This window comes from Ursus arctos, unplaced genomic scaffold (assembly GCF_023065955.2).
Source record: "Ursus arctos isolate Adak ecotype North America unplaced genomic scaffold, UrsArc2.0 scaffold_19, whole genome shotgun sequence".
Lineage (NCBI taxonomy): Eukaryota > Metazoa > Chordata > Mammalia > Carnivora > Ursidae > Ursus > Ursus arctos.
Window position 1 is genome coordinate 35,362,902 of NW_026622863.1, and position 14,719 is coordinate 35,377,620.

Here is a 14,719-nt window from a genome sequence, read left to right on the forward strand (position 1 = left end):
TAATATTTTAGCCACCGTGTGGGAAACAGAGAAAAGACAGCATCTCTGTCCTCGGTGAACTTCAAATCCAGACGAGAGCTCCAGAGGCAAGCTGTTTCAGTGGTTCAAGTGTAAGAAGTGCGGCAGCTTTCAGAGACGTGGTGTAAATAACGCCAAGATGGGGTTTCTCAGCATGGGCGCTCTTGGCATTGGGGGCTGCGTATTCCTTGTTTGGGGCTGTCCTGTGCATTGCAGGGGGTTAGCTACTTGCAACCACCCATGGGATGCCAGGATCATGCACTCCGTCCCAGTTGCAACGACCAAAAATGTCTTCAGGCATTGTCCAGTGTCCCTTGAGGAATAAAAATTCCCCCTCCTTGAAAATCACTGCTCTAAGGAGAACTAAAATTACTTGCAAAACAATCCCTTAAATTGGTTAAACAAACAAAAAAAATACATGATTTCCTTTTGTTTTTTTCTAGAGCTTTTCAGAAATATAGTTTCATATTTGAGAATTTGGGCTACTTTATGCAAATCCAATACAAAGATTTCTCATTACTTTGGAATATTAGGGATAGAGATTTCACGTAACATAGCTTTTTGAAGTGTTTTAGGCAAGATCAGATAATTGTCAGCAGAGTACTCTATATCTTTCTAAAAAGAGCTGCATAAAAAGGAATGATAGATAAAAAGATTAAATAGAATTTTTTGAAAGGTTTTGAGAAACATATTACCTTAAAATTCTGGATGAAATGAAGACATTAAGGCAATAAAGTGAATCCTGATAGGAGAGACCCCAGTTTTAGCCATGTATTACCTTGCATCTCAAAAACCCATTTTCTTGCCTAAAATCTGGCCTGCTACAGCTCAATTAAGCAGCAGCTCGTCAGAAAAGTCGGGCAAAGGTGCCATGAAAATTGAGTGGTGAGCAGGAGAAACCAAAGGATTAAAATAATCATAAGGTTGTTCTGTCGCCACCATCTCCTTATCGTTATAAAAATAAACAACCTTTGAAAACAGATGGGAGACAACCAGTGCTCAACTTGTCATAACTTATTACATCTTTGACTGTCAATTTGTACTTAAAAAACCAACTAGCTCCAGGGAGGTAAGGTAAATTTGAGAAGAGAAGTCTATCGCCTTTCAAACCGAGCTGTGGTACCCACAGCTGCACATAGACGCTCATGGCCGCTATTAAAGGAACGAGCAACTATCTCAAATTCAAGGCGTTCTCATTTGTAAGAACAGGGCTGTCATCCTCCTGGAAGGTACTTAATCAACTCAAATCTGCATCAGGAGTGTATACTTCATGCCAGAATTCTGTGCCATTCCGGGGGGAGAAATCATTAGTCAACTGAAATGCTCAGTGGTCAACATACAGCATGATTTTGTGGTGACATCCTTGGTGGCCCCCAAAGCCCAACATTTGGGAAATGGGTTGCATTTTATTCTTGTTGCTTGTTTGTTTGTTTGTTTCGCCTGCAGCTGTCCCTTTTTACTTTGGTGCACCCCTTGAATATGCTGTGCTGTTAGTTATTTTAAATGGCAACCCCCATATGAAAAACAAACTATTTTTTAATTATATGATATTTTCTAGCTTGTGTGTGAGGATCAATCCACTTGTACCTCCTTACCAGTTATCTATTGCTGTAAAATGAAATACATCAAAACTTGATGACTTGAAACACAACCATTTATTTGCCCGTAATTTTGCAAGTCGGGTTGGGTTCTTCTGGATGGGTCTCTTGTTGGTGCTGCCAGAGGTTGCCCATGTCGACATAACTGCTGTCATCTGGAAGCCCAACTGGGGCTGGATGATCCAAGGTAGCTTCAACTTGCATGTCCGATGGTTTCTGGGGCTGGTAGCCAGCGAGCATTAGCTCCCAGACATATGGGCTCCTCCAGCAGGTGAGCCCAGATATCTTCAGATGGCAGCCAGGCTCCAGGAGGATGGGTTCCAATGCACAAGCACTTTCACACCTCTGCTATGTGTTCCCACGCATCCCACCGGCCACGGGAATTCACAAGGCTAAGCTCCCAGTCAGTGCAGAAGGGACAATGCGAGAGTGTAGTTACAAGGAGGTGTAATTTGCTGGGGCCACTAATGGAACAATCCTATTCCCTCAAAGTCTGTCTCTGGATTCAGGGCATTTGAGATGAGTGGAAACCAATCTAAATATTTGAAAATACATGAGGAACTGCCTGAATGTTTCTCTTTGCCTCTAGAACAGTGTCATCTAGCTCTAGGCTAAAGCAGCAAAACTTACTTTCTAGGGTAATACTATTTAATAAAATATATTTATTTGTTTTCTTCCATCTTTACTTCCTGCCTTTATCAGAGAAGATTAGCTGTGGCTTGCATGGAACAGCAAACCCAACCAAACCCATCCAAATAAGATGGGATTTGACTTTTCTCTCATTTATTTCTTGCTCATGTAAACAAAGCTGGAGGGAGGCATTCCAGGCTTCCCTGGAAGCTCCATGGTCATCAGAGACTCAAGGACTCAGATCCCTTCTGTCTTTCTGCTCTACCTTCCCATGATGGAGCTTCTCTTCGAAGGGCCACCTCATGGACCAAAAGGGCTGCTAAGACTATAGTCATCTCATCTGCATTCCAGGTAGCAGGAAGTGAGGAGAGGGGGTGTTACAAAAGTGTACATCTCCTGGTTGAGATCCCTTTAAGGAACCTTAACCTGGAGCCTCACCCACAATACTTGTAGTTATATCTCATTGTCTAACCTTAGTCCATGGCCACATTAGCTGTCAGAGAAGCTGAGATATCTAGTACTAGGCTAGTCAGCCTCGTGGCCAGCAAAAATCAGGAACAAAGGAAGAATGAGTACTAAACAGAAACTCATAATTTGGGTCTTGTGTCTCTAGCAAAGCAGAGTTCAGGTCTTGGCTCGTGGGGTCATCAGCTGTGTGGCTTTCTCAGTCCTGATTTCATCACCTGTACAAGGGGTCACCCATGTATATGAAGTGCCTCCCATGGTTCATATAGGATCAAGTAAGTTAGTGCATGAAATGTGCATCATGTGATGTGATATCATCCTGTCTCCACTGCCTCCTGTTTTGCTGGGTCCTGGGACCACAGGAGAGGACTTTCCTGTTCCAAAAGGGAGGTGGAAGGAGGAAGAGCGAACTTTATAGCATGGACACCATTTTCTTAAGTTGTAATTTATCACCAATGGACACATTAGCAACATTTAGCTCATGTCCTTGGGGAAAACAATTGGCTCTTCTGACAGTCAAGGTCAAAAGCTAAGAACTGGTGAGCCATAATCCATTTTGGTTGGCCTTCCTTGTCTCACTCAGTGATCTTTTATTTTTAAAAATTTGAACTCGTGTCCAATATGTAAACATTTTGATAGCTTATATACAATTTCAAATTCCCATCTTTTCTTGAAAAACCAAAAGATCTGGCCTCTCCAGACTCACATTTGAGAAACACAGCAATTACCTTAAGCTAAAAGGCAGCTACCCCATAGGCAGGCCATGGACCCTCTGGTTTGCCACAGACCACACCACTCTCAATTGTCTTGAAGTCGCTTTACTCATGTTAGGTTACCCATATGGGCATTGGGTGGGCATTTGAGCTTCTCCCTCCTGGCCTAGCTCCCTGACCTCACTCTGGGAATAGAGTCAGAAAGTCACACCCTCGAGGCCAATGTGACCGGGATGTTGTCAGAGGAAAGGCCACAGGTCGTTGGCATCTTCATCAAAACTCTTATCCTCAAGAACTTTCTGGATCTAATGCACAACGGGATCGTCGTATGCAAAATGTGAGAGGAATCTGTGCTGATGTATGACAGAACCTAGATAATGGGGGGACAGAGGGAAGGGCCCCCCCAAGAAGCAACAGTGACGAAGCTAAATCTCCCAGGCTTTGCTTTAGGTCTCAGGGACCTGCCCGCTCTGAGCAGGGCTTTCTTCAACAGTCTCCACACCCAGGGCAGAAAGCCAACCTCTTTCTCCCACTCCACCTGCGAGTGCTTGAGAGATAAGCAGAAAAACTTAAAGTGAATTATGAGGAGCAGCTTCCAATTGGACACCCCCTCCAATGAAGATAAAGCAGGTATGAAATGCTAATGTAGGTCAATGGGAAAATAAGACATTATTCATGATTCATTACATGGGTGACTCTTCAGGAATGCACGCATTGCAGAATGTGGGCTGCCTCTGGATACCTATCAAGTTGCTGTGGTTATCTTTTGTCAACTAATCATTTGACAGTTTCCCTATTAATTCCTGTGTATGCGGAAACATGGACAAGACCAGAGGAAGCTGATTCATGCATGGTTGCACTCAACAGAAGTCGCTAGGCTTGTCTGAGGGAAGAAAGGGGTTGTTTCCTTAGGAGAATTTAATTAATCCCCGCTTCTGTAGATGCTGAGTGTTGAGTCCTAGAACGAGTATGAGTTGCCCTGTTCGTGGTTGGGCCCCAGAAGGTTTTGCTCATCACCATCACACACAGCAGTGAGTCCCCCCAGAACGGAGTTGCAAATTGCGGCAGTCAATAAAAATAGCAGTAAAACTTAACATCCCTCAAGTACTCACCATCGCCCAGGCATTGGACTTTATATTTATTAATTTGTACATTCTCAGTGGGGACAATATAACCCCAAGGAGGAGAAAATTGGTGCTTGGGAGGATGTTAAAAATATTGGATATTGCAATGGTTTGTGACCCTCCAAAAGGTCAAAGTCCACGATTAGATATACAGGACATCAGTGGGGGCGTGGGTGGCAAGTAGGGAAAAAATGTCTAAAAAGGCTCTGGAAGGGAGGGGTGGGTAATAATTTTTTTAAAAAAGGTTGAGACACACTGCATTAATGCATTCAATGCTCACACAGCTCATTATGGGGGATAGTTTTGTAGATGGAGTGGTTGAGGTTTGATAAAGCAAAGGAATTCGCACAAGGAGGCCCAGCTGGTAAATGGTGAGGCCAGGATTTAAAACCCCGCCTCTAGCCCTGCTCTGCTTTGCGTCTGCACACCTCCTTCTCTCTCTTCACCATTAAGGGCTGGAGGGGACAGCTGGGCTGTGTCCCCCTGAGGGGTCAGGAAGCAATCCCAGAGTGGTGTGGCAGGGTGAGGGGAATGGGCGCGGCAGCCTGTGTCACTAAAGCCACATTTGTCAACGCTTCTCACATGCGTACTCTGACGCTCCTGGCCAGCAGATGTGTCTATGTCTACAAGCAAACTTGGCCTATTGGTGACAAGTTCCTTCCAGTTTGCCCAGGATGGTCCTGGAATGCCCTTGGTCCCAGGTGGTATCAGAATGCACTACCTCTTCTTGTGACTTGGATGTTTTTTCGACGATGTGCCATTTTGTCACATCTAGGGCGCTCCCTTGGTGACGTCTGCCATCTCTGATCAACTTGGGTTTTGTATTACGCATCTCCCTGGAAAGTGTGTAGCAGCCCCAACCGTGCTATCAGAAATCTGGCGCCAAATACGGATCTGAATGTCCATGTCTCAATATACTATTTGCTTATAGGAATATAATTGTTTTAAAAAGGAGTCTGACAATTTTGATCCTGTGAAGAAGATGTTTGGGGATGAGGTCAAAGAAATTTTAAGAATAGAATAATTCTGTTGCCTGTGGCACAGGATGAGCCGTTATTTTAGAGCCTCCCACATCTGAGACTGATTGACCTTTCATTGAAGTCGTAAGCAGCCCCTCACCTTGAGATCTGCTCTCCGCTCCTCACGGGTGTGGCTGTTCTTGAAGTCACAGGGAAGCCAAGCTTCCAACACCAGCACTTTACATTCTAACACCAGGCGGCACTTTCTTTAATCAGAGGAATACAGCCAAGAGGAAGTGGCTATCTGACACAGACAAAACAATCATAATTGTTTATCAGCCTGTCATGTCAGTGGCCGTGTCCTTCAACAAAAGAAAATGACAGCCCTACTTGAGACTTTCAACTAGCAGCCTGTAATTCTTTTATTGGCTTTGGTGGGCCATTGCTAGTTCATCGCGGAGTGACAGGGTGATTATCATTTATTTTGACACTCAGGAGAATGTTGTGTTGGGGGAAAAGGCAGAAATGTGTTTCAGAGGACCCACATGAGTGTCTATCATATAATTATCTTTTCTCTGCCATCGGGAAGCACATGTAGACACAAGATAAGCATGGATGTGGAAGCCACTGGGCTGACGGAAATGAACGAGCCCTTCTTCTGAGATCCAGGGTGTGGGCTCGGGCAAAGGGTGAGGCCCAGATGCCACCCATGGTATGGGAACAGCTGTCCTGGTGCCTGTCTGATGAATGTCAGCCTACTGGATCCAGTTCCAACAAGGGCCTCCAAGGAGCGAAAAAATGTTCAGAGGTGGTAGTGAAGCATGCTCGGTTGTGAAAAATGTCCAGGCAATGTTGTCCACTCTTCTTGGTTACAAGTTCTTCATGGTTTCTGGCAAATGCAAAATAAGGCAAAGCTTGAGTGCATTGTAAGAATACTCAACATTGATAAAGGACCTCCTCCATGTCAGACGCAGAGCTTATAAACATGAACAAAACACTGTCTGTACCCTCTAAGAACTCAAATTTAGGACCAGGCAGCCCATCACATAAGGATGTTCTTAAAATGAAGAAGCTCTATCAACAGAGAAGTTGGGGAAATGCTGCCAATTCTATTCTCTCTTGGAGATATACAATATCCATTTGCTTACTAAGGACACTAAGGAGTCCTCCAGGATAGAAACTTGCTTAACTGTGGTTACTGCATATTTCCCAACTTGGTTTCTCTGCTGAACCCATGGAAGCAGAGTTCCCCGGATACAGTTTAGGAAATGCTGGTGTAGGAGGTTTATCCAACCATTGCATAACCGAGAAGTATGAAAATCATGATCCAGCCCCCAGGGGAGGGGCTGGCAAGAGCTGGGTGTTGGGCCCAGCATATGGACTGGGAGTCGGGATAGAATCTTGATCATAGAGGAAAACTATAGAGTATCACACGGAGAGGCCATGTAGCCTACAGTGTGTGTGCATGTGTATCTGTTAGCACAGAGTTGTGATCTCCACAGTAGAAATCTGTATCTGCAAAGTAAGGCCATAAGCAGGGTGGAAGAGAGAGGGTGAGGCAGAGCAATTCAGAGGCAATCGGCCCCTGGGCTCACCCTGCTACAGCAGGTACCAGTTTCCGTGGACAGCTCCATTGTCTAAGGCCATCACCTGCACCATCATGATGGCTCAGAACCTAGAGCAGGTTTGATAAGAATAGGCATCCTCCTCAAACACTATACAGGCATTGTACCAAGTTCTTTAATACAGTATCTCATGAAACTTTTACAGAGACCAAAGATGAAATTGTTGCTAATATCCGCTTGTTGCAGTTGGGGAAACCAAGGCTTGGGTAGGGCTGAATAACTTGCGTGTGTTCACACAGCAAGACTCGAACCTCAACATTACCCCAGAGTTGTTTTCTTCAATGCTTTCCTGTACGAGGAGCCCAGGCAAGGGGGGGGGGGTGGTTCACTGCCATATTGAGGAGGCTGGAGGTGGTGGCCTTAGAGGACAGCCAGGTGCTTCATGAAGGTGGGGCTGCCGCCCAGCCGGGCCTGTGAAAACCCCCAGGGCCTCACAAATGCACGGACAGCAGGCCAACAAACCTATTTACATGACTTTGGCGCCGTTCACTCTCCATGGAGGTGGGCCTTGGAAATCCTGTTCTGTACCCACATCTGGGCTAAGACAGAGGCAGTGCATAAGACCAAGTTCACTTGCTCCCAAACCATTCGTTAAAATAAAAAGCATTTTCTGGATAAAAGTGGGAATATTCCAGGATACCCTTTGGTCATATCATGTTATTAAATCTGTAACAATAACAACAAAAAAAGACATCATCAGTGACTTTCCTGGTGAAAAGTGAAAATTCATTAGCCTCAGCGGTCTTGTTTTCTTCCTCTCATCCTTTTTGTGCAAGCCATGAGACATGCTAGCCATGACGACTTAATTTTTGTACTTTATTTTGCTTGTTCATCTATGACTTCAATTAAAAGCAGATTATGTAGGGCAGAGATTCCATCAGTCAAGCATTCATTAGACATTAACTGAGTGCAAGGCACTGGGTCATACACACTTAACCAGAGACCGTTTCTTATGGAATCAATAGTGTCGAGGCCTCTTTCATGCCTCTGGCCACAAGGAGCTCACTTAGTATGTCCCTGGTGAGTCTGTAGGCCTGAAAGCTGCCTCTGTTTTCTGACAGGATCCTCATTAGGGAATCCTGCTCTCCTAGACCAGGGAGGCAATTAAGCATCACCCCTCACACTAATGCTCCTAGACTGGGAGTGGCTGCCTAGACCACCAGGTTGAGAAAAGAGCAATGCCATTGTGTGCCTCAATAGGAAACAAAGTGCCAAATTGTTGCTGATATTTTCCAAAGATAAGGGGAAAAACAAGGGGAGTGTATAAGCCAAGCATTATCTCTGCTGGCACTGGAGCCTGAAGTTTGCCTTGTGACAATCGCACAAAGAAACAAAGAAGGGCAAAGAAAACATGGTAGACTAGAAAATGTGCCTGATGCATCTGGCCTCATGGCAACATTGAGACTGCTTTAGAAATCCATCCAAACTTAGGGTGGTCAGATCCCCTTGTTTGCCTGATCAATCAGACCTAATGGCTGATAATCTGATTCTGATTGTAGAAAAAAGTAAAGTGCTTTTGATGGTCTGAAAAGCACTATTATAGACAGGAAAGGAATACCAGGATGGCCCCTGAGCCAGATGAATTTTTTGTTTCCTTTAAGGTTCAATATTTTCTGCATGTGAATATTTCTGCTGGGAACTATTGGACTGTACTGCTTTCATCTCTTACCCATTAGTTCACATTTTGTGGGTCCAGAAGGGGTCAGTCAGAATCCACAGTTGGGCCCTATATTCTTAGAAGAGTAAACTACAGTGGAAAATCATAGTTGGACAGGTTGCTCTGAGCCAAATATGATGGCTCACAATTGTCAAGACCAGCAGGCAAATGTGCTTGATTCTGCTCTAGCCCATGCTTCTATTGGGTTTGTGAAATCAATACAGGGAAACCTCACTAAAGTGGAGCTGGGAGGCTGGCAAGGGGAAGGTTGGGAAGGGGAGTGCACCACTCCATGTCAATTACAAGGAGAATTGTCAATTACAGACCCAACAAAAGAATCATCAACAAGAAGGATCATCAATTACAGCTCCCAATAGGGAAGGATGTACATTGTATCTAGTACAAGAAATCGACCACCCCTACAATTCAGCCAATGAGAAACTGTCATCACTTTGAACTCTTGTTTTTCTCCAGTGGACTTTCCTTCAAAACAAACTTATTCCTTCTTGATAAAATAACATTACTCTCCTTTGTTTGTTGGACTTGCCTATGGCTTTGCTCTAGTTTCCAGGTCCTCAAATGCAGTTCTCTGCTATTCCTGAATAACCCATTTTGCTGGTAAGACAACTGATTATTTTTTTTTTAGATTAACAGTATTTATAATTATGATCCTTTTGTATTGAAATTTAATGACAAAAGCAATACATTCTCCTTGTAAAAATGATCAAAACAGTATAGATTGGGCCAAAGTCTTACCTCGTCCTCACCATCCTTAATCCCAATCCCCTTTGTACTTACCCAGATATAACCACTATTGGGGAAGAAACATTTTTCCTTTGCCCTCCAAGCTTCTTCTGGCTGGTCCAAGAATCAAATTGACGTGAGATAGATTAACAGGAGAAAATCAAACAAAAGTTTAACAACCTGTATACCTCCTATATACATGGGAGAGACCCAGGCAAGTAAAGTGATTTCCTGAAAGGGCTAAAGCCATCACCTTAAATACCATCTTCAGCTAAAGATGGGGTGTGGGTCGGTTCTGGGAGGTGACCAGGAAAAGTACAGTCAACAGGGTAGGGATGTTATGCAGAATTAAATCCTGCCTTCTCCACTGATAACAGTTTCTAGAGATTTAGAGTCATCCTCCTCTTACTGAAACAGTGAGGGAGATAACGTCACAAATGGAGATTGCCCTTATAGATGTAAATGTTCCTTACAAGAGGGAATAACTTCCACTCGATTTTCAGACCTTCTCTTTGTGTCTGCAGTTTCTTAAAAATAACCAGCTTAAAATAATCAATATGCCAAAGAGGCATATCTTGGGGTGGCAAGATTTGCTCCCCTACACCACCATAACCAATGTGATGTTCACTTTTATAGACCTGCTATGTTTTTACGGCCATAAACTGTACCTGCAAAATATATGCATAAAGTATTGTGGCATTTTCTGTGTGCAAGGAGGTTCACAAAAATGATATCATACTATGGATAACATTCTTCCGCCTGATAATTTCACATAAAACTCTATCTTGGAGAGCCTTCCATGCTAGAACACATTAGACCTACAACCTTTTTCAAACTGCTCAAAATTTTTCATAGTATGGGAACCCCATCATTTTAGCAATTCCTCTGTTATTTAGACAGTTAGATTGTTTCCAAATCTCACCATGATGGATAATCCTGTGGGGCACAACCTCGCGAGAACCCGCTGTTGACACATGCGAGTGTTTCTTGACGGTAGATGCCAAATGGGAGACTGTATTTTTTTTTTTATACTTGTTGCTGTTCAGTTGTCCTCAAAAGTGGCTAACACCAGTTCTTCATCATATCAGCTGTATGTGACCAAGACCCAGTGTCTGACATCCTTATCAACCATTGACATAATCAAGTAGTCCACATCACCTTCATCTCCATATTGTCTTTGTATCTTAAGTGCCAACAGCAGTGTGACTGTCACATGGTGGGGGCTCAAAGAACATTTGTTCATGTTCCCTTCCACTGGAACATCTTTTCCTGTGGAGGGCCCACTCCTTCACCTTATTTACACCTACTCACCCCTTAGATGTCTATACCAGGGACCTTTCCTGAACCCCAAGTTACATGAGGTTGTTCTGTGTATTCATAATGCTCTCTCTCAATGCACTTGTTATGGTGTATTATTTTTTCATAGGCTGTCTCTCTTACTAATCTCTGACCTGCTAAACACCAGAGAATGCCTTTGCTCCCCTCTGTGTCTTCATCACCAGGCCCAGGCCCCACATGTAGTAGGATTGAATAAGAGCTTTTAAAACAAAGGCCATTGTCATGCAGCCACATCCACAATTGAATGAAAGCTCGTGAAAATAAACAGCATATCAGCAGAAAGAAAAATTAAGCTGTCGATCTGCTGAACAGCAAGGATTTCTTTTCTTTATTTCAGGTCTTTTAACGTGACAGAGGGAGGAGGGCAAGCAAAAGAAAAGCAAAAATATAACAAGGCTCTGGAAATGCTTTCCTTTTTAATGTGGAAAGCGATTGGCACATCAGTCCATGGCCATCGCCAGGGAGGGAGCATCTCCACCCATCACTGTCCCCCAACTGACTGTCTCCTGCCCTTCTGTCCTGCCCCCTCAGGGACCACAGTGATGCGGATGACAGCCTTTGATGCGGATGACCCAGCCACAGATAATGCCCTCCTGCGGTACAATATCCGACAGCAGACGCCTGACAAGCCATCTCCAAACATGTTCTACATCGATCCCGAAAAAGGAGACATCGTCACTGTCGTGTCACCTGCCTTGCTGGACCGGGAGGTGAGCTGAAAGGCACACATCTTTTTCATGAGAATCGAATGTGGCTTTCATAAGAGGGAAGATGTGGGGCTTCAGGCAAAGGCACTTTATATGGAGGGGTGGGCATGAGTTGTTTACACAGGGTTGGGTAGGGAAGTCTATAAAGGGAAATGTGAACCCCCAAAATGCACACTATAAAAGGCCACATCCTTAGGAATTATTTGTATTCATTCAACCCGATGCCTCTGTTTCCTCTCCAAGCACTTATCCGTGAGCTCTTGTAATGGGACTCTCTCTCCTTATCCGTCTGCCAGAGGGAGGGGATGGGACGAAGGAAGGAAGGGCAGGCAGGGAGGTAGGGGAGGGCAAAGGGGAGGGAGGTGGCTTTGTCCTTGATCACGGAGCCAGGTGGCTTCGACTTATCTTCTTTCCCAAGCCCTCTGCCGTGTGTGCCACTGTTTCCCTCGGAACCTCTCCTGCTTCAACCTTAGGCTGTCACTGGGAACCCTCACCCATCTTGTAGGTCAGGTGACACACACAGGTGACCCAGGGGACTCAGTCAGTCCACACTCTTGCTCTTTGTTTTTGACTAGGGTGCTTTCAAGCTTTCCCATTAGTTGCCATGTCAAAATATTTAGATTTCATATTTATTTTTTTTTTAAATTCCAACTTCCAGACTTCCTGAAAATTACAAACTTTGGACAGTTTAGTCCCTGTTTCCACATGTGGACAGTTACATGAGATGTGACAGTCAGATGGAGCTGGTGGTCACAGTCCCGTGTATGTGGGGCATGTGTTCCTGCCCCGCTTATGTCCCCTGACATGTGCCACCTGGCCTCGGCCCTTCTCCTGAGTTCCAGGCTGACTCTTCAGCTCCCCACAAGGCTCAATAGGAGAGACTCTTGGCCCTTCAAACACAGCATATTAAACCAATTTAGGGATTCCCCTCTTTCCTTCACCCCCTCCACCCACCCCAAGTCTGCTACTGTCCTGGATTCTTTGTTCCCAACATAACATCATCCCACAGACATGACCCCGGCTGTCACCCTTGACCTGTGAGCCCCGTGGTAACTACTGGGTTTCCCTAATGGGCTCCATGCCTTTTCCCCTCATGTCTTTGATTAAACAAATTCTTGGGTCAGAAGTGCCTTCTCCTCTCCTTTCTGATTTTCCACACTGTAGCTTCTCACAAGAAACTGGGCTAGAGCCACTGCCATTAAGAAGAGGTTTCCTGAGTGGCAGACTGAGTGGCTCAGTCAGTTGAGCAGCCAACTCTTGATTTTGGCTCAGGTCATGATCTCAGGGTCGTGAGATCAAGCCCCATGTTGGGCTCCACGCTGGGCATGGAGTCTGCTTGAGATTTTCTCTTTTCCTCTCCCTCTACCCCTCCCCACCTGCTCTCTCTCTCTCTCTTTCTGAAAGAAAGAAGGAAGGAAGGAAGGAAGGAAGGAAGGAAGGAAGGAAAGAAAGAAAGAAAGAAAGAAAGAAAGAAAGAAAGAAAGAAAGAAAGAAAGAAAAAGGGAAAAGGAAGAAAAGAAAAAGAAGAGTCTTCCTGAGACCTGAGCCTTCCACCGCTTTGGTTCTCCCCTAGCCTCTCACCACACTTACCTATAGCCATCGTCTGGCATATGCTCCTTTAAGCCGCCATGTGTCTCCTTAAAGAATATCCCCTTCCTCTGGGTCTAGATGTGTATTGCCCAACACAGTAACCACTGGTCACATGCAGTTATTTGAATTTTCATTTACATTATTTGAAATGAGAATTTAAACGTATATGAGCCAGGATGGACATAGAATATTGTCAGCATCACAGAAAGTTCTGGGGGGCAACGCTGGCCTTGGCTGTACACCTACAGAGAACAGAGACTGTGATCCTTTGCACGTCTGGAGCCCTGCTGCCTACGGGCAGGCTTGGAGCACTCCTGAAAGTCTTCATTATATGTTTTTGGGGGTACAGGCAAGAATGAGTTGGAAATGACACTAAGATTCTACACTCCAGGGGTGGGAACCCGTAGCTAGGAATGGGAATTCCTGGAAGGAAGGAAGAGAATGATTCTGCCTCGAAACCATGGCTGTCACTTGGAAAATGTGATTGTGGCCGGCTAAAAATAGGAAAGCAGCGTGAAAAGGAACACACAGAGTCCGCTTCCTCCGTGTTGTGTCCCCTCTCTTTCCGCCCCGTGTTTATGACTGCTCGATGCTATATTATCTCCTTTGGAGGCAAGGAATGACTTTCCACCTCTTTTTATCCCCTGCCAGCATGCATGTGCACGCACATGTGGACACACACACACGCACACATGCACACAGCAGCTTTCCCGATTCGCCCTTGCAAATACTTGCAAGGCCAAGACGAAATGCTGTGATTTCCCTGGCTCGGTGTCTCTTCCTACTGACAGAAATGTTTTATTAAGTCTCTTATTTATAAACCAAAGTGATAATGTAATGGATTATTCCATTTTTAAGGTTTATTTTGGGGACAAATGTGTTTTAAGCTCATGGTCTCTTCACTTGGGTTTTTGTTAACTCACAATAAGTACGTAATTATGGAAGTTGAATTAAGCGTTTCTGGCCACAGTACATAAATGCCCCCCCCCCATCCCGCCACCCAAAAAAGAGAAACACAATTTAACTGAAATTGGAAAATCAATGAGAATGAATGAAGAGTGTCACTTTCCTGTGAGGGTTTCCAGAGTTCACTGCTGACCCAGGCAACACTGGTGCAATCCGACAGGAAGAAACGTCCCTGAATGTAGGCAGGCCTTGCCTATTTACTCGTGCTGTGGTAAGCCTCTCTTCGGCAGGTTTGCTGAAAGGGCGAAACGCGCCTCTGTGTTCCTCATCTTTAAAGGGACAGATCTTGCTCAGCAGACTTCTACTCTCACTGCCCCTTTCCTACGATCACATGCCCCGGACGGGCTCCCACAGCAGGCTTGCGGAATCGTTTGTCAGTATTTCCGGAGAACTTCTGAGTAGGCATCCCATCCTGGGTGTGGCTTTCGAGTCTACTTCTGGACCATCTGAGCAGTCCATTGAAAACATGAGTGCACCATTTATTTTTCAGACGATATTCCACTGGGACCCCTGCAAACCTTGACATGATTCAAACCAATTGCCATTTGGTTACTATGTCTTCGGGCCCGGGATCTCAAGCAGCAT

General features: G+C 44.9%; 1 protein-coding gene across 1 annotated transcript in view; it reads left to right on the forward strand.

Annotated features, from left to right (window-relative positions):
• Positions 1-14,719, forward strand: part of CDH13 (cadherin 13) — a 984,509-nt gene that overhangs the window by 738,634 nt on the left and 231,156 nt on the right. Inside the window, exon 7 of the mRNA XM_026495318.4 lies at positions 11,403-11,581. Within this exon, the coding sequence (XP_026351103.2) occupies positions 11,403-11,581 (179 nt within the window). The remainder of the gene's footprint in view (positions 1-11,402; positions 11,582-14,719) is intronic.